The sequence below is a fragment of the Microtus oregoni genome, unplaced genomic scaffold (genome assembly GCF_018167655.1).
Source record: "Microtus oregoni isolate MIOR12 unplaced genomic scaffold, Mior012 000005F_ref0000423, whole genome shotgun sequence".
Taxonomy (NCBI): domain Eukaryota; kingdom Metazoa; phylum Chordata; class Mammalia; order Rodentia; family Cricetidae; genus Microtus; species Microtus oregoni.
The window spans coordinates 37,720,250-37,745,784 of NW_024543064.1; the positions used below are offsets into that span (position 1 = coordinate 37,720,250).

The 25,535-nt window shown below is 47.0% G+C and overlaps 2 protein-coding genes across 3 annotated transcripts in view; both read right to left on the reverse strand.

Annotated features, from left to right (window-relative positions):
- Window positions 1-25,535, reverse strand: part of Agbl4 (AGBL carboxypeptidase 4) — a 1,095,236-nt gene that overhangs the window by 182,709 nt on the left and 886,992 nt on the right. The window lies entirely within an intron of this gene.
- Window positions 8,615-25,535, reverse strand: part of Bend5 (BEN domain containing 5) — a 45,313-nt gene continuing 28,392 nt past the window's right edge. For both annotated transcript variants that reach the window (XM_041652937.1, XM_041652938.1), the window contains 3 exons: window positions 21,589-21,737; window positions 16,236-16,449; window positions 8,615-9,822 (listed from right to left, as the gene is read on the reverse strand). In XM_041652937.1, the coding sequence (XP_041508871.1) occupies window positions 9,665-9,822; window positions 16,236-16,449; window positions 21,589-21,737 (521 nt within the window). In that variant the 3' untranslated portion in view covers window positions 8,615-9,664. The remainder of the gene's footprint in view (window positions 9,823-16,235; window positions 16,450-21,588; window positions 21,738-25,535) is intronic.

Below are 25,535 nucleotides of genomic sequence, written 5' to 3' on the forward strand. Positions count from 1 at the left end.
TCCACTGGGAGGGCTTTGTGGCTCTAGGGATGATGTCAGGGTTATGTCTGCTTTGGAAGCCTGGGACAGCCATGTGTGTTATAACTGAGGCTCATAGAAAGGAAGCCAGCAGCTCTTTGTCCTACACAGGTAGCTTGTGCTGCTCCCAGCTAAGGGCTTAGTGTTCCCTGCTTCTGTCACTCCAAAGGGAGGAGTGTAGTTGAAAGCCACATGCCTGCCCTCTGTGCACATCACTTCAGACAACACCCCTAAACTGTGGACATCTTGTTCTTTCTCCCAAAGCTGGCAAACCTGCTTCTTGCGGTGGATACATCTCAGGTTCAGTGAAGGAGCTGCTGAAGTGCAGGGGAAGAAAGGTCAGGGCCAGTTCTCACCTCACAACCCAGCTGTGCAATTGTTGTTCTGTGCAATCCAAGAAGAGCCCCAGGAAAGGCCTTTTGTACAAGAGAACACTGGGTCCCAAATCAGAGAAGTAACCTGCCCAAGGCCTCAGAGCTGCTAAGTGGTAGAGCCCAGAGTTCTACACAAGCAAGGAGGGTAAGAGTCCGCAAACTCACCAGCTCTACCCTTTCCTTCTTTCTTGTCCTAACGGGGCCTATCAAACTTCCACCAGTGAAAACAAGTCCAGGATGGCATCATGCTTCTCTCCGTCCATAAAGGGACTTCATGACCTTCAAGACCTTGCATGCTCTTGGCAGACAGGATTGTGTCAGTACGTGGTTCTCACAGGCTTGTTTCCAGGGAGGGCTCACCTTCATCCCACATGGTCAGTGAGAAGACCAGGGAAGCTGGAGGCGAACACATGGTACCCCACCTTTCAGGGCTTACAGTCCAGTGAGAAAGATGGATTGAAGCTGGAACAGTGTGGGGGAGAGGGGTGTTCAGTGCAGGTTGAGAAGCCCCCCAAACCCTCCAAGACCTCATGGCTGCCAAGAGGGCACAAAGGACACAGATGAAAGGAATGGTTTCTGTCCACACAGACAGGCAGGTGTCTCGTCAGGAACTTCTGAGTTAAGGCATGGCTGGAGGAGGCAGTGTGAAGATACCCCATAGGTAGAAACAGCTCTCTGTCGAGGCTACACATGTGGGGTGAGGCCACGTGCCTCCTGCTGAGTACCCGAGACACCACACCCCAACAGTGCCTGCCGGAGATCTTGCTTTGACTAGGCATTTCACGGGTATTCACCGAATCCTGCCAGCAGACCATCAGGTAAGCTAAGGTTGGGGATGTCCACAGCGGAGAAAAACGACGTCAGGAACCTGGCATCGCTCATGCCCAGGCCCAGAGCTAGAGTGAATGCCCCAGACAGCATGGTGTCTGATGAGAGGTGAGGGTCAGAGAAAGGAGTTGGGGGTCAGGCTCTCCTACACCCCCCCCTGCCAGCCAGTCTCTTCCAGGAGCTTCCTAGTGTGTTTCTTCATTTGTGCTCCCAACAATGCTGCAGGAGGTGGACAGTATAAGGATTATATACTAGCCTTCCTTTTATTCAAAAGAAGCTCTGGGGGGGGGGGCGGGTCCAAAACCTCTGACCTCTGCAGATACCAGCACTCATGTGGTCATATCCCACACAGACATAGTCACACACACACACACACACACACACACACACACACACACACACACACTTACTTAAAATAATTTTAAAAGTTTTAAAAATAATTTTAGAAATTTTAAGATAAATCCAGTTCAAAGAAGATTTGTTAGTGCGTAGAACTACAGGGGTCTCTAGTGGAGGATAACATTAACTTTAAGTTAGGATGAATAGCTTGGTAAGGATACAAAAGGTCACATTCATGCATCGCAAAGTTTGGAGGAAAGCTATATCATAAAGGAAATTTCCAAAAGCATTCTTCAGGTGCTCAAATGTATACACTGATAGCTCACAAAAGGAAGAAACTGGGACAATTTATCTATGTCGAAAGCTAATTGGCCAAACTCTGAATATTCCAAATACGGGTGATGCTGTTGGGAAGTGGCCCATGCACGTCTGCCCTGCTTAAAAGACAGCTGAGTCCTTTGGGAAGAAACGCAATGACACACACAAAGATGCTCTTCTTTTAACCTAAGGAGTTTACTCCATGCAATTTTTTCTACAAAGAATCAGCAGAAGGAAGATAATCATAAAAGATTGCCCAGGTAGCCTTTCCCACCAGCAATAAACTAGAGAACACAAACCGTACAATGAAGAGTTAGGAAAGCAACCTTGACCCAGTGCCAGGAAGTGGTATTACGATGGTAACTATGCAAACCAAGGTGCAGTACGGGTATACACTTGAGGGGGGGATGGGGGGATGCTTGCACATGTCAGAGGAGCATGGGGGCAGAGGCATCATGAGGAACAAGGGGGACCGTGTACTTGGGCTTCACCCTTGAGGTCATGGCTTGGTTTTCTTTTGAGGTTTCAGCTCTCTTTGGGGTTTTCGTTTCTAACTTAAACAAAACTGGAGAAGAAGACCTCAACCAGCTGGAATGTTGGGCTGCAACCAACAACGTGAAATGTGATGGGGATAAATGCAAAGTCCTGCATTTCATTTAAGAAATCTATTTCAAAATTCCACATGACTGGGGTTAGGAGTGGGCCTGACGAGCTGTTACTACGGAAGGCAGAATAAGGGAAGAAAGACTCCGTGTTTACCGAGGCTGAGACTGGAGGGCTGGTACGATGGAAGGTTAGTACAATTACCCTACTGACAGCATAAGGGGCCCAGCAATAGGATGGGAGACTTGAAGGTAACTTATCCAGTTTCCTCCCAGAGTAAAAACATATTGAAGTCATTATTGTATCCCCTGGGAGTTGCTCTGCCTTCACTCCCATGAGGACCTATAGGGAAATGGATAGTGGCCCAAAATAGGCTGGAGGGTTGGGTGATGTTGGCCCCAAACACATTCTCAGTCTTACTTTACAGAGCTGCCTAGTTCAGTAGGAGACAATTTTATCACTAAGGATGCTGATTCAAAGTCCAAAATCCATGGACCAGGTGCCTCCGAGAGCCCAGCATCCATCCCTGAGTCCTGTCTTTGGAACTTTGTCCTGAAAGAGCAGCTGTAGTGCTCAGAGTTCTACTAAAAAGGGTACAACGACAGTCAGGGCTATCCTCACAATATCCAACACAAGCCTGTGAGGCAGATAAGCTCATTATCAGGAAGAGGGAACTTCAGCTGAGAAAATACTTCCATCAGATTGGCCTATAGGAAGATCCATGGGGCATTTTCTTGATTAATGATTGCTATGGGAGGGCCCAGCCCTAGACAGATGGTCCTGGCTTATTTAAAATATCAAGGTGAGCAAGCCATGGAAATGGAGCCAGTAAGCAGCATTCCTCCACGGTCTCTGCTTCAGATCCTGATTCCACGTTCCTGCCTTGAGTCCCTGCCCTGGCTTTCTGCCATTATGAGCTGTAAGCTGTCAGCCAAAATAAACTCTTTTCTCCCCAGGTTGGTTTTGGTCAGTGTTTCAACACAGCAACAGAAACCAAAATGCAGTGGGAAGCTAACCAAGACAGGCTAATATCATGTTCAAGGTCACACACGAGAAAGGCCAAGGGTCAGTGATAGAACACAGGACCACCAGAGAGACATGGTAGCTATGATTTGAGCTGAGGATTGGCTGGTGAAATACGAAAGAACAATGATGTCATATTAAACCATGCAAAGAGCCATTCTGATTGTTAAGGCGGGGAAAGGGGTGGGGGCTTGGGTCAGTCATTGCTATGGTGGAGAGGACACCTAGGGAACATCTACGAGATCATCTTTGACCTTTAGGTTCTATGACTTTGTAAGGCTTCCTGGAAGATACTGGTCCATTCCTTCAAAACAAAAGATGAGATATGTCTGTTGCTGTGTCTGTTTGAGGATGCCAAAGCACATGTGTTATGCCCACGGTAAGCAAGCTGGTCCACAAGAAAACAAGAAGACAGGAAACAGAAATGGTCATAGGTTTTGAAGAAGTTTTTCTTTTCTATAAAGAAAAAAATAAAATTCTGGAATGATTTCAGTCTCAATAACAAGCAAGAAAATACAATAACACACATTTTTCTTTGCCAACTAAGTTGGGAGAATAATTTCAAAAGTGGTTACACCCATTACAAGCATAAAGAATAATGCAACTGACATTCCTTTTGGCTGAGGAGAAACCACACTAAGAAAACCAAAGAAAGTGTAAAGGGAACATTAATACAAATATTTCCACCAAGTTTTATTTATAAACGATCTAAAATTCCAAGGAGCTATTAATGGGCCAGAAGGCAGGGGGTGGGAGTTGAGGTGGGGCCAGAAGCGTGGAACCTGCACACAGGTCCCAACAAATGGTGAATTTGTGTAAGATTCTCAGGGAGCCAAAAGCAGAGATGAAAGCTGAGATCTTGGCACAAGAGGGCAGCAGGGTAGAGACAGGAGAGGCACATTCTCAGGTCAAGAATGAACAAAGCAGACAGAGGGCAGGCAAGGAGACAAATCTCAACACTAGCACTGATGGCCATTTGTCCACTCTGGCTGCAAAACTTCATTTACCGCCACAGGCTTCCTACGAGCCCAGGACGTGGATACTGCTTACTCCACGTTACAGTCGACGAAGCCAATGTTAAGAGGAAGTGCCTGACTTTGAGCAGGCTAGTAAGCTGTAGAGCTGAGAGGTGAGCTTAGAGCCATCCACCACCTAACTCAGGTTCCCTGTACCGCTGGGATGGATTGGAACCCGCAGTTAAGGCCTTCGTAGCCTGATATATCGGCAGGTTAGCCTCACTGTAAGGACTTGAGCAACTGACCAGATAGATGGTTTACCCATCCGTAGCTTTATGTCTGTCCACTTTGTGGATGTTAGAGCTGATGGTTACGAATGCCAAGGAGCAACCTGGAAACAACTCTATTAAATGTGCAGGGACGCGTGCAAACCGGGTCCTGTGTGTAAAATACAGTTACATCCTTGGACAAAAACCACACTACACGGCAGTGCCGTTTGCAGTGCTTTCCCTACTTTCCAAAAGAATCTGTTTAGAGTTGTTTTTATTTCTTTATAATTAAAAAATAATCATCACAATATAGAAACACATCCAAGACACAAACTGGGGCAGGAGGGAATCAGTCTTCCTCAGACAGTCCATGAGCCAGAAATAAAATGAGTCCCACCTTCCTCTCCCACCTGATGAAGGGATCTGGAGCCAGGGCTTCTGGGATGGACTCAGGTTCTGTCAATTCAGGATCGCCATCCTGCCCAACAAGACATGCTGGCCCACCATGAGAATCAAAGGAACCCAAGTGTAAAAGCTAGGGGGACCACTGGCATTTCGACAAAAAGCCCCCTTCTGTATCAGGCCCAACCAAACAGAATTCTGGGAGTGTGAAAAACCACTCTAAGCAAAGTTGCAGGGAAAAGCCCATTATTGAGGAAGAAACTAAGACTCAATTGCAGATATCTGAAGGGGACTTACGGGACTAGCAGAGGTTTCTGTCTACTGAGAGAACACTCTTAGTCTTTCATTGGTGTGTATATCTAATGAGTTCTAATAAACCGGTGCTTTTCGAAAGAGCTGTTTGTGTTAAAATATGCATTCCTACTTTGTTTCCACTTGAAAAAATAAACTAGTATGATGTAATTACCTCCAATATCTTCTAATGACTTGAATTAATGAGAATGATTACCATAGATTACTGAGGCCTACACACACATACTCTGATTCAAAACCATTGTAAGAGTCCACTATCTTTTTAGGAAAGATAGTATATTGATTTGTTTGTTGATTTATCTGTTTATTTCTTTATGAATTGATAGAGGGAGAGAGAACCTTTGGGAGCTATTCTCTCCCTTGACCTTGCTTTGGTTTTGAGGCAGGGTCTCTCTTGTTTTCTGCTGTCATGATGCCCACCTTAAGCTAGATGACCCTCTCTTTCCCTAGGAGCTGCATCTGTATTTGGACCCAGTTCCACTGCTGTGAGCTCTGGCTCCTTAGGCAAGATATTACTCCTTTTCTGAGCCCACTTCACTCATGTCAAGTGTTTAAGGTATCAGGCACGTTCCAGAGACTCTAAACATTATTAGCCAGTCTAATTAGTGGCTGAAACTTCCTCAGCCTTTCTCTCTCTCTCTCTCTGGTTTTTCAAGACAGGGTTTCTCTGTAGCTTTGGAGCCTGTCCTGGAACTAGCTCTTGTAGACCAGGTTGGCCTTGAACTCACAGAGATCCACCTGCCTCTGCCTCGACTGCTGGGATTAAAGGCGTGCGCCACCACCGCCTGGCTCAGCCTTGCTCTTAAAAGCATGTTTCGCTATTGCATCCACTTCTAATTTCTCTCTGCCTTATAAGCTAAGGATGATCTCTCTCTCTCTCTCTCTCTCTCTCTCTCTCTCTCTCTCTCTGTGTGTGTGTGTGTGTGTGTGTGTGTGTGTGTGATTTCATTAGGTTCTTTCATATCACTATGGGCACAATACTTGTCATATCCCAGTTAGGTTTCTGTTGACGTGTTAAATATTCTTACCAAAAGCAATTTGTGCAGGAAGGGGTTAACTTGACTTGTGAGTGGTCCATCATCCAGGGGTGCTAAGGCAGGAACTCAAGGCAGAAGTCTGGATTGTTGCTTATTGGCTCACTCCCATAGTCCCGTTCAGCTCCATTTCTTACACAGCCCAGGACCACCCACCTAAAGATAGCTCAGCCCACAGCAGGCTGGGTTCTCCCACAACAATCAATAATCAAGAAAATGACCCACAGACACGCAACAGGCTGATCTGTGAGAAGCAATTACTCAGTTGAGGGCCCTTCTTCCCAAGCATGGTTAGGCTTTGTCAAGTTGACAAAGAATAAAAAAAAAAAAAAAAACTATGACAAAGATGAAAGATTCATTTTGGCTTCATAATTGCAGATGGTTTTTATTCATTGTGGCAGGGAAAGGCATGAGGGAGGGGCTTACGTTGTGGCAGGAGCATGGGGCAGAAGCTAGCCACATGGTGGATCAGGAAGTCCAGTGCCAATAGGATCTGGGGGCTGGATACTTGCTTAAAAGCCTTACCTCCAATGACCAAGCTTTGCCATTTAGGCCCCATCTCTAGAAGTTCCCAGAACCTTCCCCAACAGCCCTATCAGCTGGAGACCAAGTGTTGCAAACAGTCTATGGGGAACAGTAGCTGGGAAGAGGGCCTCACGGAGCCCTTTCCTGGGTAGTATCTGCTTCCTCGGCACAATTCTGAATTAGGGGTCATTATTAGCAGTCAAGCAAACAGGCACAGAGTAGCAAAACAAGGACTTGAACCCAGGTCCCAGTCTTTGACAGTCTGGTTACCCTCAACATGTGTATCATAAATAAGTCATTCACACGATAAGCGCTCTCATATCCACCAGGTATTTTTACTCTAGCTATTGCTGTCTCCCTCACTGAACTGGCACCCACCCACCCAGGAGGCTGCTGAGTCAGTCAGTCTAGTCTTTGAGGCACACACACAGCCTCTGGGTGCCTGTATTTTCTTTACATTTTGGGAAAAAAGGGATGAGGTCAACCTTAACATAAGCTTTATCTTCTCAGGCATTTCGAATCACTTAGGCCCTAGCTGCCTGATAGTATAAAAGTGAACAGATCTTCTTTTCTTCTTTCTTTTCTTTTTTCTTTGAGACAGGGTCTCCTGTAGTCCTAGCTGGCCTCATGCCCTCCTGCTCACTGTGCTAGCTAGGGTTCTGTCAACTAGACACAAGCTGAAGTCACCTGGAAAGAGACCTTCTTAATGGAGATTGGGCTGTAGGCAAGCTGTGGGGTGTTTTCTTGATTGATCATTAATGTAGGAGGGCCCAGCCCTCTGTGGCGGAAGCCAGCCCTGGGCAGATGGTCCTGGACTGTATAAGAAAACAGGGTGAGCAAGGCATGCGGGGGGGGGGGGGGGGGAGCAACCAGCATTCTTAGGCGGTCTCTGCTTCAGCTCGTGCCTCTAGATGAGTTCCTGCCTTCATGACGGGCTGTGATCAAGACTAGAAGCTGAAATAAACCCTTCCTCTTCAGGTCACTTCCTGGTCATGGTGTTTGATCACAGCAACACAACAACCTGAGACACACTGTAGCTAAAGCTGGCCTTGAACTCCTGACCTTCCGGCCTTACCTCCCAAGTACTAGGGTGACAGGTGTGGGCTGCCAGGCCCATCTGAAAAGGGAACACATCTTAGCAAGAACTTGCTGGACACCGACCACAAACTTTCCCCACCTCATGAAAGCTAACCATGCTCAACACGTAGGCAAATCCTGCCGTATAACCCGTTACTATTATTCTCCCCCATTGCCTGATGTCCTCATTCTACTGCTAAGGACTCTGAAAAGTGAAGCCTTTGTGTGAAGACCACACTGCTGCTTTACAGAGAGCTGGGGGAAATACTCCAGAAGAGAATTCTTGTCGAAATATCCTATGGTGAGCACCCACTGGTCAACAAAGGATCATTAAATTTATTATTATATTACAAAGGATTACTGGCTTTACTGAAATATGGGGTCTCAGAGTGGTACCCACTCTACCTATTTAACGCAGTAACCTTGAGCTTTTGTTTATAGATCATTAAAGGTTAAAGAGTTACGACAACTACAGATCAAAGCTTTCCACCAATGTCCAAAAGTCCAAAATCAAAAAATGAAGGTAACAACAATTGCTGACATTTATTGAACACTTTATACATTTTATCTCTAACCCTTAGAGCGACTCTGTGAGGCAGGTTTTCTTTTTTACGGAACAGAAAATGGAGGTACAAGGGCGTTACGTTAATGCCAGCGCAAGCAGGAGAGCCAGGCTTAGAACCTAGAGGCATTTGTCCAAAGCCCTTTCCAAAATGCCACACTTACTTTATTGGCATTGCATAAAGAAAAGTGCAAGTCCACAAGGAAGATAGAAAGTGCTTTGCCAAAAGCATGTGCCAGGCACCATAAAGATCCAGCAACCAAATAAAGAAGCAGATAAACGATTATGTAAACCTGAAAGATCGTTTGAGATAAAAGAGAGAATAAACGAACAGCTAGCCACTGATGTATCTCATTTTCTGGCAACCCTGTACACCACAGCTAACATTATTAGGCCCTCAGTACCCATTTCTTTACAAAAGTAGGCTCAAATAATCGGGGAAGCTTATTTTTTCAGATGCTAGTTGCAGATCATCTGGGAAAAGCTAAGTGGTTCAAGACTCATCCTTTGAAGTCAGAGAGGGTGAGATGCTTTGGAGACCCTTAGAGCCATCACAGGACCCATGACCCTTGCGGGATCTTGCTCCTGAGAGGGCTTTGCAGGCCACATGCAGCACACAGGTTTAATATTATATAAAAAAGAGAACAATTGTCTACATCAAGAATTAATGGAGTTTTATTATAGAACAAAATAGAGGAGCAGAGATAGATGTGCTCCAGTGGTAAAAATAACAGTTCATACTGTGGTCCCAACAGGCTCTCTGATGCCTCACAGCCCGTGAAAAGTGCTTCCCCATCCCTCAACAACACTGGTTGAGGTGTGAGGCTCTGCTGAGTCTCAGCAAATCCATCTGCCTTCTTCGAAGTAGGAAGTCCAAGTCCAGATAAGACAGTGACCTCAGCGCCCTGAAGGCCCTCTGCCAAGACACGGCCGCGCCTGGTGGGGTCTATTTGGATGGCACTGCCGCCCATAATGCACACACCACACAAGAAAAATGCCAAGGCTTTATGAAAAAATCCAAAGTTTATTGCAAATTGTATTTTGCTTCCCTTCGTTCTTCATTTTTACAAGATTTGTTGATATCCATGATTTTCTCACAGATGTACTTGTTGACTTTGGAGAGTCTCTGTGCAATTTCAGTTTCGTCCACTGTTTCTTGTGCTATTCTGTCATACAAACACTCTAGACAGAGGGAAGAGACAGGAAGGTCAAGGGTTAATGACGAATTTGAGAACAAGTCTCTCAAGGAGAAGAAAGAGGACATGCCTCCTGACACACTTTCAAATACTGGTTCACATTACTTACATGGTTATATATCTAAAGTCATGCCATTAATAGAGATACACACTATTAAGTGTGTACTTTAAAAATAAAGGTAAGACCCAGGTGTGGTGGTTCACACCATTAATCCCAGCAGTTTGGAGACAGAGACAGGTAGATCTCTGTGAGTTGGAGGTCAGCCCTGGACTACATATTGAGTTCATACATAGTGTGACCCTGTCTAAAATTATCAATGATGATAAGCCCACTAGCCAGATTAATACATCCCTCTAAAACCTGATGCTGAGCTTCTCGCTCTCCCCATCTTCATCAAAGTGTGGGTATCTGTCCCTAAACATTTTTTTCCTGTTTTCAGCCTTTGAATAAATGTGTCCATCTCTTTATTGTTCTGCCTTGCTGATTTGACTCAGTGGAACACACAATATTACAGAGTGCAGCGGCAGGTCACCCAGGAAAGTCACCACCTTCGCTGCTGAAACATGCTGTGCTATGACTTTACCCTACTTTTAACTGTGCATTTGATTGTCCACAAACAACCTTGCCCACAGCCGAGGGTATTTATCCAAGAAACTCTCTAAGTGCCAGCCTAAGCTTGGCAATGCCAAATAACCATTAGAGAGTATGCCTACTCAGCTTCACTAGATGATGCTTGGTAAATTGTTTTCCAAAACATGCTGAAGGCCACTCCCAAGTGGTACTGCATGCAAGTCAGTCCTGGTCGCCCTATAATGTCACTAGCATTCGACACTGTCACACCGCTAAGATTGTGTGTGAAGGGGTGACTGCTACTGAGGCCTGGGACAGCTGCTCTCTGAGGGGTCTTACTATTTGCCATGGTGAAGCAGAGTCAGCCTGGACAAGGCCTGACTAGAGCCTGTTTTTCTACCAGTCTCCAGCTTGGAGATTTGGTATAAATGATTGCCCTAGAATTCGCACATCATTAACAAGGACAACAAACTCCAGAGCAGCTTTTAGAATGATTCCAGGAAGCATGTGGGATAAACATTTGGAAGCCCCTTTCAGGCAATAATGAATCCTATATCCATATGGGATGGTTACAATCATTTTATGTCTATGCGACTGTTCATTTCCCAGGTCCTCGCACAGGTGATAAAGGACATACGTATATGATGAGTGACTGACTGAATGCTTTTCCAGGGAAGACTGAAAACATCTAAAAACTCTGCATTTAACATGTAGGGAGATAACTCAGTTGGGAAAGTTTTTGCCTTGAAAGCAGGAAGACATGACTTCCATACCCAGAACTCATACAAAAATATGCAGACATGGTGGTGCATGCTTCTAATCCCAACACTTAGGAGGTAGACAAGTGGATTCCTGGGGCTCATTGGTTAGACATCCCAGAATAATTGGTGAGTTATAGGTCAGTGAAGAGACCCTGTCTCAAAAAAAAAAAAAATAGGGTGGATGGCACCAGAGAAACAAGACTTGACTTCTCGCCTCTAGGTGCGCACACACACACACACACACACACACACACACACACACACGCAACCACCCAACTATATTCCAGACCCAAGTGTGGGTAGGGTGTATAATCATGGGAAAAACTGCACATTCTTTGATTTTGAGTTTCCTCACTTAGAAAACAGAATGAGAACACAACCATAAGGAGTGGCGATGGATGACCACAGTGTGGCCTTTCTGGAGTCAGTACACAGAGGTGATTCAGGGCATTATCTTGTAAGCCCAACTTGTTCTAAGCCTGCCATTCACATGGGAGGAGCCTGGGAACTAGAGTAAAGGACCATTTAGGTCAGAATCTATGGCTGTCTTTCCAAGTATGGGTAGGGACTACCTGTTCTTGCCATCCATGCTGTGGGTGTGTGTACCACAAACGTGCTTACTCTGGCTCACCTGCTCCTTTCCACTGAGAAGAGCTTTACACAGAGGTGCCTTAACTGGCCTCCACTGCCTCCTTACCACCCCTGACTGCCCAGCTCATCAAACTTCACTCGTCTGTAAGGACCAAGATAAGAAGATGGGCAACCAGGTCTTCTGCTCTGTCTACTTATCACCCCTTCCCTTTCCAGAGCACCCCACAAAGCAAGTGTCCTCACCGTCTCCTCCCAGAAGATCCCTGCTCTGGTTTTCACCTTCTTAAGCCCCACTCATTCTCTTCTGCTTGGAACTACCCAGCTGAGTGTGGAGACTGAGGTCTACCTAGCAAGCTGCTCCCGCGCCTATAGAGTTTCCTCTGGAAGTGCAGATTGCAATCTGATAAAAATCCAGTCATCCCCCACTTCCCTAAATGAGGGCCATGCTATCTGTCAAGCAACCTTGCTTTGACCTAATCTAATCAGGGAGAAGTCTGTGGCTCTAATCCCAGACACCTCTGAGAGGTACCTGGGATAAGTGTTGCTATCCAGTGGTGTGCCACACTAGGTAATCTAGGGAGCTTTGTCTCTCCAGGGCTCTCTGAGACAGCAAAGGCAGGAGAGAGAAGCGTAAGACAGGATGGTAGGGGTGATGGCCTCCAGAGAAGAAATGGAAAGAGAAGGGCACACATTGAAGAATGTGTTCAGGAGGCCCCTACAGAATTCCAATCATTTTCATTTCCTGGGGTAGCAGCTCTGAATGGCCCCTTAGGTTGATTAAAAGGCTTTTGTTCGACTCTAGCTATTAATCACCTGCAGATGCTGGGAACGTGTCCCTCTGCGAGGGAGCATTTGAGATTATTGCTTAATTAACAAGGTTTATAACAGCGCTAATGTGTCCTATTAAAAAAGTTATAAAAATTAACCAGAACGCAATGCTGCGGCTCATTTAGAAAGCTCGGATACTCTGCAAAAGGTCATTCGACCTTAATAAGGTTTAACTGTCATTTCGGAGCTTGTCATCGGAGCAAGAGCCAGCTCTGTCCTCCAGCTTTCGTCTCTCTACAGCAGGGTCAGCATTCTCCCATCATTCTGCTATCTGCTAGGGAATGATTTCAACATCAAAGAGATGAGAAAATCCTCCCAGCGCTGTGAGCATGAAGGCTTCTGCCACTTTAACGCACCCAACACGACAAAGTATGCTCACAACACACACAAACACAAACAGTCCCAGTCCTTCCAGACAGCTTGCCCAGGAGGAACCAGCTGAAGGCACGCTGGAATCGTTCAGATAATTAGGCGAAAAATGGTGACTGTGTGGTGACGGCACACAGACCTGCCGGGCTGTAGTGAGGAAGGAAAACACGACCCTCGTATTTCAGCATGACAAGAGACTCATGCAGACGCCTGAAGCCTGAAAGCCCAGTCTGGGCATGGCTCACTCTGTTAGAGCCGAGGGTCCTAGGAAGCCACCAAGAAAAAAGAACTGAGCCAGATACTGGGTGCTCTGGGATACATGGTGGACACACCCAGCTGCACTAAGAGGTCTTGAGGAGTCTCTTGTGGGGTAAGAGCCCAGGCAAATCTGCTGTGAGCAGCAGTAGCTGGTACACCAGCACAGGTAGAGTGGCCGTGACTATTCTAGGCATGAGGAATAACACTTGCAGGTCCGGGGCGATAGCAAATGAGGCTTGTTCAGTACATTCTGCTAATAACTAAAATCTACAGGCAGAACTATAGCCAGCGGCCAGGCTGTGAACATGCCTGTATATTATGCTAAGTTTACCCTCTAATCATGGGGACTTTGCACTGGCTGGGGTGGATGGTAGTGAGAGGTCAGATCTGTTTTCTGAGAGGTCACCCCGGTTACATAATAAGGGGAGGGGTCTGGAGGCTTCAGGGTGGAGCCAGGGAGCACAAGGCTAGGCCTGAATTATGAAAGTAGTGGGTCTAGACAAACAGGGAGGGTTTGTGAGGTATTTAGAAACAGGAAGGATGGAGAGGCAGGAAGGGGGATGGGGACGCACCTGTCTGGCTATGCTATTCATTAAGAGAGGGAACACAGAAGGGCTGACTGAAGGCTGCATGGGAAAGGTCAATATTCTTAAATGCTTACTGCATGTAAGCCCTGAACAAGATGCCCATGAAGCTGAGCTTCTAATGGAGGCAAGGGAGAAAGATAAGTTTCAAACAGGCAAGTAATGCTGTGCAGAACCTGTAATGGGCAGTTTAACAGAGAGTGGAGGCAGGAGGATAACTAAAGCTTGTGGTCAGCCTGGTCTACAGAGTAACCTGTCTCAAAAAACAAAAACAAAAAAAGGACATAGGTTTTCAGCCAAGGGAACAAAAGAGGGAAATAATTAGCAAATGGCTAAAGATTTATATTATCTAAAGAGAGACAAGAACAAGGGAGGAAGTAAAAAGTCCTATCTAGTGTGGGGCAGGGTCGGTTCCACCAAGGTCTGGGGGCTTCATGTGTTCAACCTTGTTTAGTGCTGGAACTACACTGGGCAATGAACACGGGGAAGTCAGCGACAGTTTCTCGTAAGGGAGGCAGACTCTGGGCAGTTAGCTTCATACCCACACACGACAGTTATCTGAGGGTACGGTTGGCACTGACGGGCGAAGCAGGGCGGCCTTCCTGAGAAGGCCTTTCTCAGGGTGACCTCTGGAATAAAGCTGCACCGTTTCAGACAGCAGCTGACTACAGGGTCCCTCTTATTATCTAAAAATAAGTGGCTGCCTTCTTCAATTAATCATGGGCTAGCCAGGAGGGGAGACACCTGTGTTACCAGAGTGAGAACATGTGGGTTTGAATCCAGACCCAGACACCCTCTAGCTGTGACCTCGGCTGAGCTGCGTCGTCCCTCAGTGTCCCGCCACCTTGACCTCTACAACATATGACATAACCGGTCATTCTTTACTGCCCATTTTCCAACCTTGGTCTGGGACAGTGCTGGCTCTCCTTGATCTCTCCAAGTGCCACCCCTCCAAATGACAGTCTCTCAAGCTGCCTACGATGTGTTTCACTTCTTTGGAAGACTTGCTAGTACCTACCTGCCTGACCCCACTCTCGGCTGTAAAGCCGCTTCTCCCTTTGAACCACTTCACCCGAGTGTGCTGGTCTCCGTGGCGCAGTTTATTCTGGCTGACCCACCTCTCCTCCAACTGTCACAGGCTGCCTTTTCCAGGGTGACTCTCAGCTGGAATGCCATCTGTTCCAGCCGGCCTCCTCCCCAACAGAGCTGATGCAGCCCTTTGTCTCATCACATCTTGTACGAAACTCAGAGGACCTATGATGCAGTCGCCTGGCCGCATCGTAGATACATTATTCTTTTGGGCTCAGAATGTGGTCAACTACAGGACCTGCTCAGACAAGACATTCCCCTAACTGGGTCTCACTTTCTTCATCAAAATGTGGCAGACCCGGCCATTTAGAGAACAGTAACTAGGAACAGACACCAAAGCCATCTGCGAACTCCTGAATTTCTTTCTGCTATTACAACCTGAGAAAAAGTACCTGCTACCCGGGGGCCCAATTTCCTTATCTGTGCAAAGCCTAAAACAACAGCCAACAGTAGGGTTGTTGATAGGATAGTGAGTTACTATATATAAAACTGCTTAAGACAGATGTTTTAATATAATGGGATATAACAAATCCTCAGAATAATTAGCACTTCCTATATTCACTCTGCTCCTTATACTACACTTCTTACTTTGTACTGACTGTACAGTGCAGTACTATTGTTCTTTAATTTCCCCATGAGGCTGACCTCCTTGTAGGTGCACACTGTGTCCTGTCTTTTGTGTTTTCACCCCAGGAGACGGTTAGAAAAGAGTAAGAAGTTAGGGAATGGATGGGGGAGAAAGAAGAGAGTGAGAAGGCAAGAAAAGGGAGGAAGAAAAGAGGGAGCATGGAGAATAACCATACCTTTGGGAGACAAAAGACTCCCTGATTCTTTGCCTGCCTTCCAGGCACCAGGAAGGGAGCTGTACCAACTGCTGCTCATCTCATTGACTGCTCTAGACATGGTTCAAATAAAAAGGTTCCCCAGCCTAGACCCTGACTGCTCTCTAGACACACCCTTTTCCCATCTGCACCCCCTGTTCAAGATGCTTCTGCCTCCAGAAGTCCCCCTCCATACCCACCACATCTCTGTCTGATGAGAACTGAGGGCCTATTCAGCAGCCTTCTCGCTGGGATCCTTCCCTCCTGACAATTTCCAGCACAACCACTGTCCCCCCTGCCGGCCATGCCACACCCTTGAGTTGTATTTGTGTCCATATTCATTTGTCCTGTCCAGAGTGAGATCTCTGGTGAGAGCTATCATGTCTGCCCCTATGCCCCTGTGTCCCCGTTGGGGCCCGGCATATGGGGGCTCCAGCCATCATTCACTGGATTGAAACCTGCATACTACATTTCTAACAAAGTAAAGGACAGGACGTCCAGCACGGCGCTTCCACTGGGTGTGCTACCTCTGACGATGCTTAGCTTGTGAGGAGAGAGGGGCGGCTTCGGGATTGCATCCTTCTTTTTTTTTGTGGCGACTCCTGTGACACTTCTGTTTTTCAGAACATCTGTTCCCCAGATCATGACTGCCAAGTTCTTCGTGTACTTAGAATCTCCTTGGGTGACTTGTAGCTGGTGCCATTTCTCCTCGTCAACCCAAATCCCACTTCCCAGATGAACCTGAAAGAGATCACACCACACCTGTTTAGTCCGACAGGAAGACAGCTGGAGGCTGCTACTGTCCTTTAAATCACCGCTTCTCCACTACAAGGGCTTCATGCCACAGATGCGGCAACAGCATCACTTACGGAATTCTTGCAATGCATCAGGCCTTATTCCAAAGCTCTGACTTCACGCTCTTAAACAGGAGGTGCAATGATACAGCTGCCACCTCGGATGGGAAAATCAAGTTCAGTGATGTGAAGTGACTTCAGATGTCACTCAACTCGTGAGTGGCAGATCTGGGATTCTAAGCTGCACTTGTGGTATTACGTGGGTGCTCTGAGCCTGACCCATGCTCAGGACAGTATGTGCTCACGTGTGTTATACTCTAGAAGGATCAAAGTCTTCTACCTGCACATTCTGAGGCACACCTCCTGCTAACACAGTGGAGGCTGCATGCAGAACTCACCAGCTATAGCAATCACTGGTGCCCAGGCCTCATCTCCAAGATGCTGAATTATGTGGTCTGGGTGTGGTCTAGACATCAGGATGGTTTAGCTCCCTAGATAATTCCAATTTAGAGCTGAGTTATAAATCCCTGCCAGCTGGCAGGGGCAGAGCAGCTGCCTGGCTCTGCAGCCAGCAGGCGCGTAGCTGTGAGAGTCCCTCTCCAGCTCAAACTGCAGCTCCCGTATCTATGAAGTGGGAGACTTGGATTTCATCTCAAAGTTCATCTCTCTGGCTGAGAACACCTAGGGTTTTAAGCAATTAAATGCAACCGCAATGTATCCGGTTTGAGTTTGGTAGCACACACACCAGAATACAATCTTGTGCTCCCTGGAAGAGAAGGAGCCAGAGCCAGAGGGATAGTGATAGCCAAGAAATCACTGTACCCCTCTGCTTCCAGCAATGAGCTACAGCTTTAAAACCTGTCCTCACTCGTGGCCCTTAGCAACTCACAAACCCAAACTAATGTTTGTCATTAAAAAAAAAAGTTTTGACCTGGATATAGCCATTTAGGCTGCATTTCTGCTGAGCGCGTGGAGGACAGAACCAGCCTCTGTGGGATGGAGGGGAGGGACCTCCTAATCAGTTGACTTTTCCAAGGGGTGTGAGAAGGCTCTGCTAAAGGCCCTTGTTTTCATAATGACCTGACCAAGACATGGGCAGGAGACATCTCAGCGAGGTCCTGACCTGGGATGGCGCACACATGCACGCACACACACATACACAAATTGATGGCTGAAGGTAAGAACAATTGTTCAAGAAATGATTCAAGATTCTTCTACTCAAACTTGGCTTGGGAAGAAAGGTGGACACAGAGATGGACAGCCTGGACAGCCAGTAATATTTCCTTTATCCATTACTAAGGTTTTCTAACCATCAAAATAAACGACCTGGCAGCTCACTCTCGTTGCTAAGTGAATGCTCTGCAGGCCGCGTCTAGCTTCACCTCCTTTGGCTCAACAGATCACTCAGCCCGCCGTGTGAGGGCAGATAACGGGATCCACCTGGCCTCTCTCTGCCAGCACTTCAGCACTGCTAATCAGTTTGTTCTGCTCAGACAGATAAGCCGCCCTGGGGCGAGATGTACTGCCCGGGGGCTGGCTTAGCAACCAGAGCCCAAGGCCAAATGTGGCCTTTTCCGTGTTCGCGTCTGAATTGCAGATGGACAATCTGTGCCAGGTAAGCAGCCATGCTGAGTGCAAGGTCCCTAAAGGAGCTGTGTCCCTCCCTTGATGACACTGAGACCACACACACAAGCTGCCCGAGATGGGAGGGAGACAAGGGACTTTGCTCTAGACTAGATTCTGAAAGAGAAACCCAGAGAGACATGCAGCAAGGCTCCTGAATCAGTCTGTTGACTACTGGGATTGTAAGTCTACACTACAACACCTGTTACTCTGGAAGAGAGATGAAGTCATGTGAGCCAATGTTCCGGAAGGAAAAGTAGCCATATTATTGAGTACCTATAATGAACCCAGCTTCCTTAATTCTCCTAAGAATCTTTAGAGTTAGAAGCTGCCAGAAATTGCTGTTTTCATTTCACACATGTGAACACAAACTCGGGGCAGGGGGAACCCCAGACACACAATCAGCTAATGTAAAAATGAAGATTCAGTCCCAAATCTGCGCTGCCTGATTCAGGCCCTCCTGTCCTTAGTGTCAAGGTGAGGCTAAGGTGATTGGAAAGTGTACACCTAACATGGCAAGCCCTACTTATTATTGGTTTCCCTTTGAGTCTTCTGTACCTGCAGGCCACATCCAGCGCCAGCTCCCAGTCCAGTATACCTCAGGTAAATGGAAATTGGAAAAAAAAAAAAAGCCAGGCTGGACTGGCTTCCTTGCCAGTGGCTACTCTGTTCAGCTCACCTTGTAATCACCGCTATCCACTTCCCTAAAACACTGCTTTCCTCTTCAACTAGATGGCCTCAGCCGTCTTCTAGTCTGTGTTTTTAAGTCAGCCCCTCGGAATTTGGCATGGCTCCCTATTTGTTATCAGATCTGACCTCCTCAGCCTGGCTCCATCCCATCACCAACCCAGTAAGTCCATTCTTCTATAAAGTCTCTGGATACATCCACTTCCTTCTTCCAGTGCTAGAACAGGAGGGGGACGGGCTCTGCGCTGCCAGCCCTGGGTGCAGACACTCACTCTTCCGTATGTCAGGTGATTAACACTGGCCAGGGCTAGTCACCATACTTCTCTGAGCCTCAGTTTTCTCAACCACACGGATCATCCTCGATCTCACAGAGGGATAAACAAGTACTAAGAGGGACGAACTACATGTAAGAAGAACATACAGCAAGTGGCTGCTACATCCTGCCCCTTCTTTCCTCACTGGCATCTCTGTTCTCGCATTGTTCTGGCCGGAAAAGGAAGCAATACCCTTAGGATGACAGATTCCTGTCATTTTGAGCTACTCAGCTTTGCATACCCACTCCACAACCCAGGAGGTGTTATTTAACTGCCACAGGGTTAGGTTACACCCCTTGGGAGGCACCAGCTCACCCAAAGCCAGCCAACTCAGTCCTTCTGGTCAAGGCACATTCCAGCGGGGAGAGGTCGAGGCTCCCCACTTCTGCCTCCTGCAGAGTGATCAAGACCAACCTAAACTCAAAGCAATACTAAACATACGAGCATATTTAATACATCTTCATGGCTTTGGCTTCATTTCTGATGAGTAGCTCTTCCTTAGAGAACAGAATGTTTTCTGGCATCCACCTGAGTACAATGCCAGTGCCATAGCTTAGAAAGAAACGGGCCCTTGGCCCCAGGAAGACCCATCACAGGTCCAGGCTGAGCAACTGAGACAGGGCTGCTGAGGTCAGCACACTCGTGGCTATCTAGAGCAATGCGCAGTTCCCAGAGGCACAGCGAGACAGACTGCCAAGAGCACTGGCCTAGGAGCCAGGAGATCTGGCTTTCAGTTGCCGCCTGCCCCTAACCTGTCATACAGCTCAGATCAGACCCTGCTCAGGTGCATTTTCAGGATCTGTTACTTAATGTTTAAGTATAATGGTTTTTTTCAGTTTTATGATTCAATGAGGTTTTTTTTTTAAATAAAAACATATTAGGTAAGCAATAGACCTATTGGAATCAGAAAGTGATCTATGTGGCAAACCCCATTCATTCAAGTAAACTATGGTAATATTTGATCAAAATGTTAGTTTTCCTTGTCAAGGAAGGTTATTAGAAAGTCTGCTTCTTTTCCTCCCTCTTCCTAGAGTCCTCCGCCTGACTACAAATCAGTCTCAAAGAAAAGCTGGGTGAAGTTCAGAGCAGTGGCTGGCGAAAAGCAGAGAGGCATTTTCAAGAGGCGTTTAATGTGTGTGTTAAAAATTAAATGAGGGTTCTGAGACCTGTTTTCTTGGGAAAGAATGTTACTTTTGCAGCAGGGCTCAGAAGCTGCCTGGCAGCCTTCAAAGCAAGAGGGAAATAGATTTTCTTGGAAGTTTCTTAAGAAAAATTCTTCAATCACTCCACAAAGTGATCATGACTAAAAAGAAATCAAGAGACCCAGAATGGTTCTCCCATTCTGTCTTCAATTTGGGAGGTTTACCAACTTAGATACACACTTTCAGTCCAAAATGGCCCATGGAAAGCATCGCTATGGTGTGCTTTTTACAGATACAGACAAGGAGGCCCAGCAAGGCCAAGGACCTGCCTGTTATCACACGGGAAGTACAGAGTCGAGCTATGCTGTGAGCTAAGGCTCAGCCTCCCAACCTTTCCCCTACAAAGCTTACTCTAAAAGCTTCTTGAGTGAAGCAAAGACAAGGCTATGCCCTGGTCCATCAAGTCCTGTCCCTGCAGAGGAGTAAGCGCTCAGAGAAAGACAGAGGGCATGGCAGAACATCCAAGAGAGCCCTGAAGAGAAGCACACTTCTTTTCCTCAGCTTGACCACATTTTCTTTGGTTCAGGCCAAACAGTTGTCAAACAACCTTTTCCTTTCACTGGGGAACGATATCAGATAAACAGAGATCACTCAAAGCATGAGGTAAGATAAATGGGTTGACGCAGATGACTCCCCGGGGCCAAGGAGAGGTGAGTCTGAAATGTGTGTGGTAGTGGCAGAGGGTGTAACGGGGTTTACCAGGGCCTTGACAAAGGGCCCTGACATTCTGCTCCTTACCACGGGGGCTTATGTGCTCTTTCATGATTGATTTCCAGGAGTCATGAGAGAAAATATGAGGAGCTAGGCATAGCCCTAGAGTTGTAGGTCAGTGAGTGGGGGACAAGGAGTACAGGTCATTTGCCTTGTACCCCCAGCAGGGAGCTGGAGGATGAGGACATCTACTCTGTAAATGTTGGGTGAATATACACCGAGTTGCTATCTATAAGCGGGTAATTCACTCTGAGTTCACCGTGTGTACTCTGGACACCTGGTTTCAAAGGAAGGTAGGAAGAATTTCATTGAACTATTAAAGGAATTCTTTTTTTAAAAAAAATCTTTCTCATTAATAAGCTGTTCTAAAATGTGAGGCTGTACTCGCCACCTTTTTAAAGAGGAAGAAAGGGAAGTCCCAGCAAACCTATGCTACCAAGTCATAAATTCCACAGTCACCGGGGCTTGGCTGGGAGGCCGTACTCGCCAGCCACCTTTCCTCTGACTAGCAAGCACCTGGAGGAATGGAGATTGAGCTGAAAACACTACCTTGCCATTGTCTAGGATATACTTGTCCATGACAGGCGCAGGAGCGGGGTAATAGGACGACGTATTTGCTTCCTCACTGAAAGTGCTCCGTAACTCCGGCTCGGGCTCGAGACATTCTGACTTTACTTTTTCCAAGTCAATGGCGGGACCTAGGCAGTTAAGAAAAGAGATCTGTCTAGAACTCCAAGGAAAATCAAAAGCAAATATTCTTAACTATGCATCTATCAGCACATAGTGGCACTGGAATAAAAAAAAAAAAAAGCTAGCTCAGTTTTGCTACACTTAAACCCGGACTCCAGAGCACTAGAGGCATGAATGTCATCAGGTGGAATCAGAGGGCAAGAATTAACTAGACTTTAGTAATTAGGGACGATTGGGGGACACCTTCTAAGCAGGAGACCCAACTTCCCCCACAGGAGGGAGGGCCTGTTTAAGACTGCTGGAGAAGGGATGACAGTAACTACAATATGCAAATTATGGGCTTGCCAACAAACTCATCTCTGGAGCCTGTGATGGAGAGGCCATGTGAAGGAAGGAAAATGAGGAACGCTATGGGGAGAAATGGAAAGAGCTCCTACTGGGGACCTAGCATCTGAGCAAGGGCATTCCAACCAAGAAATTAAAATCCAACACAGAGTAAACTCCTGATTGCTTGATAGAGTGATCGCTCATAATTTTATTTTAATGCAATCAACACAAATTATGTGAGATTTTAAACAGTGAAAGGAAGCAGGGGAAATGGTTGCTGTTGGGGGGGGCTCTTTTTTCTTTACTAGTTTTTTAAATGACAAATGACAGCTTTTTTTTTCTCTTTTAAATCACCCATTGTGTCTTGATTACCAAAGAACAGAGAAAATGGGTAAATACAGCCAAACGACTCAATTAACTTGCCTGGGAGAACAACTTCAAAAGCTTATATATAGTTTCAGATCCTGGCCTTGACTAAAATCATGGAACTGTATGTTGCTATGTGTTTAACTTAAGAAAGTGGAGAATTTAGGGTGCAGCTTCTTGTCCTGGCCACATGCACGACTGGATTCCAAGCTCTTATTCCCTAACACCTTATGTAATGGTCTGGCTGCAACTCTAGGCTCAGCTGACATATCCTAGATTTTGGCCGAGGGAGAGAATGTCCCTCTGAGTTTGCTAATAGAAGTCCTTATGACAGGTCTTCCCAGAATCCAGCACCAACCGTGAGCGGTTGGCAGCTAGCAGCTGCCAACTGCAAGACAGACTCTCTGCAGTCTCCGTATGTAAGCGTGAGCTTTCCACAAAGCTGACCACAGTATGGACAGAGAGCAGAAGGGCGCAGATAAAAGAACACAAGGCATGTTGGTACAGACTGAGCCCCATAGCTCGCTTTGCATCTTTAACTTCCTAACTAACAGAGAATGAGCTGCAGATGAAGAAGCTGTGGAGTGAAGGACAGATAGCATCATTATCTTTCGGACAGCATCTCCTAAGTGTGCTTTCTAAAGTCAGGCCCGGCTCTTATTTTTCCCCTTATGCCCCAAACTTGGTAGTTGTTCTCCAAATGTTTGCTAAGAAAAAAAGGATCATAACAAAGAATGAAGCTACCGTCCCCAAGCACATGCCGAAGTTTCTTTACTACAGGTGTGAATTTCAAGATATGAATAAGTAAAACAGTTGCTCTTTCCTCAGATCTAGAAAATGTGATTACTCTACTTTCCCTAGGGACAGGTTGAGGTGTTTCCCATCTCGTTCTGTTCTGCTGTCAGGGACAGAGAAGAGACAGAAGCTGAGAAGGCCATTGCAGCCACCGGCTCTCAGGCCATCTTTGCAAAGTCCTCAGAACCTCCTTTTCTTTTCAAGAGAGAAGACTATTAGGCAAAGGCCCTAATCCCAGCACTCATGTTTGGGAGGATCAGACATTCAAAGTCAGCCTCATCTGGATAGCAAGTTGCAGACCAGCCTGGGCCACATGAGACCTTGTCTCAAACAAGGAGAATTCAGGGGCTCAGTGGCTGCCAACGATAACTTCCACACGACCATGACACTGTTCCTCCTTGCTCACCACCACCTCACACTTCCTATAACCACTCCCCACCCCATGGACCATAAAGGCTGAGGACAACCAGTCGCTCTCTGTCTAGAATTTGGATGGACTCCTCTGGCTCCTCTGCTCAGTTTTGTGTATTGTATTGTCCAGGGTCTCTGGACTGTTAAATACGCATTGAAGGATCCTTTCTATATGCCCAGTACCCAGTCAGGTGGCTTCCTCCAGATGCCGTGCTCCTAGATGGTAGTCTCTATGTCATAACTTGTCAGCTGTGTGTGTCGCCAACTACCCCATCCTTTTGCGGTGTTACACTGTGAAGCCTTCAAGAGCAGATTTACTCACAGTGAAGCTGTAGAGACGCAGTAGTACCCGCGGGTACCCGCAGTAGTACCCGGCACAGGGCGGGCTCTCGGCAAACTCACTATGACATGAGGGCAGAGAGGCTGGAAGGAAAGGTCTTTGATGGGCATGCTGTGAAGTAGGGGCTTGGAGGAAGAATTGTGGGTAGGAAGGAATGCCCGTAACCTTATGTACAGTCCAAGAAGCAGAAATCAGAACTAGATACACCAGAAGCAGCTACTCCGAATGGCCGGTTCTGGAGGCTATGGTTCTGACAAAGGACTCTACGCCCATTTAGGCAGAGACTAGAGGACAGGCGATGAGGGTCACTTCTCCGGCTCAACGTTGCGTTAGTCACTCTCCTGAGACTCCTTTCTAGTCCACATGGCCTCCCTAGCCCCCACAGATACCTTCCCTTTGGTCTCAGAGGCTGTGCTTGTGTTGTTCCTTTTGTACAACTGTCCAAACTGCAAGGGCGACTCATTCAAGGCCTGACTCAAGTGCCACTTCTCCGCTAAGACCACCAGACCCTTCCAATAGAGGCGGCTCTCCCCTCCTGGCTCGGTATTAAACACCGGGTTCACATGGATTGTACAGGAGGGCTGAGACTTGACTCCAGGAGAAAGGCTCTTTTGTGCCCTCCCTGACACCATCTCCACTCCATAGTGGCATCTGATGCCTCAACTAAGCTGGGCAGCTGAGCAGAGGCAGGGGCTGGCCAATCCTTTTATGTCAGAAACCAGGACGGCCTGGGCAGATTCTCATCACAAGAGATAATATACACATCTCTGACCTAGCCTCACATGAATGAAAGAACGGCTTGACTAGATTGAAACCTAAACTGAGTTAAACACACACACACACACACACACACACACACACACACACACACACTCCAGGATGAGGGGGAGAACCTCAGTGTCTGGCACAAAGTGGGCACTTAGTAAACTAACCCCACTGTCCACTCCCACACATCCACTGTGTGCTTACTTTTGACTACTAAACCATGGACTCAGTGAGTCGGGTCCCTGCGGGTCTGGTTTTGCCCCTAGTACTCAGAACAAGACCCTGTACAGAGGAACCATTTCTACCCCCTTTCCCACACTCATCTCTTCAGGGACTAGCAGAGCTCCGTCAACATCGAGGCCACTGTACTGCTCTCAAGAAACAGCATTTCTTACCACCCTAGTCGGGACCGTTCAACACTGGTGGCAGTTCTCTGCCACGGCCTCCTTTCTCTGGCACACTGTATATACAGAAAGTCAAACTCAGGGCTGCAGCCTCAGCAAGTGGGGCGTCTAGGAAAGCCAGTCAAAGGCACATCTTGGTAAGGGTTGGCTCCAAGATGAATGATCCTAAGAAAGTCACATCATGTCTTAACCTCCACTTTCCTGCTTACAGAGGGGTGGCCAAGGGACACCATGCAGGCTGATGAAAACTCCTGCCTGAGGAGCTGAGCAGCGAGGCAGGCACAGGACAGAGGCTCAGAAAATGGCAGACGAGTGGGGAGAACGAATCAGTCAGTAAAACACGTTCAGTATTACAGAAGCAGGAAAGGAAAGGACAAAATCCAACAACCACCACCAAC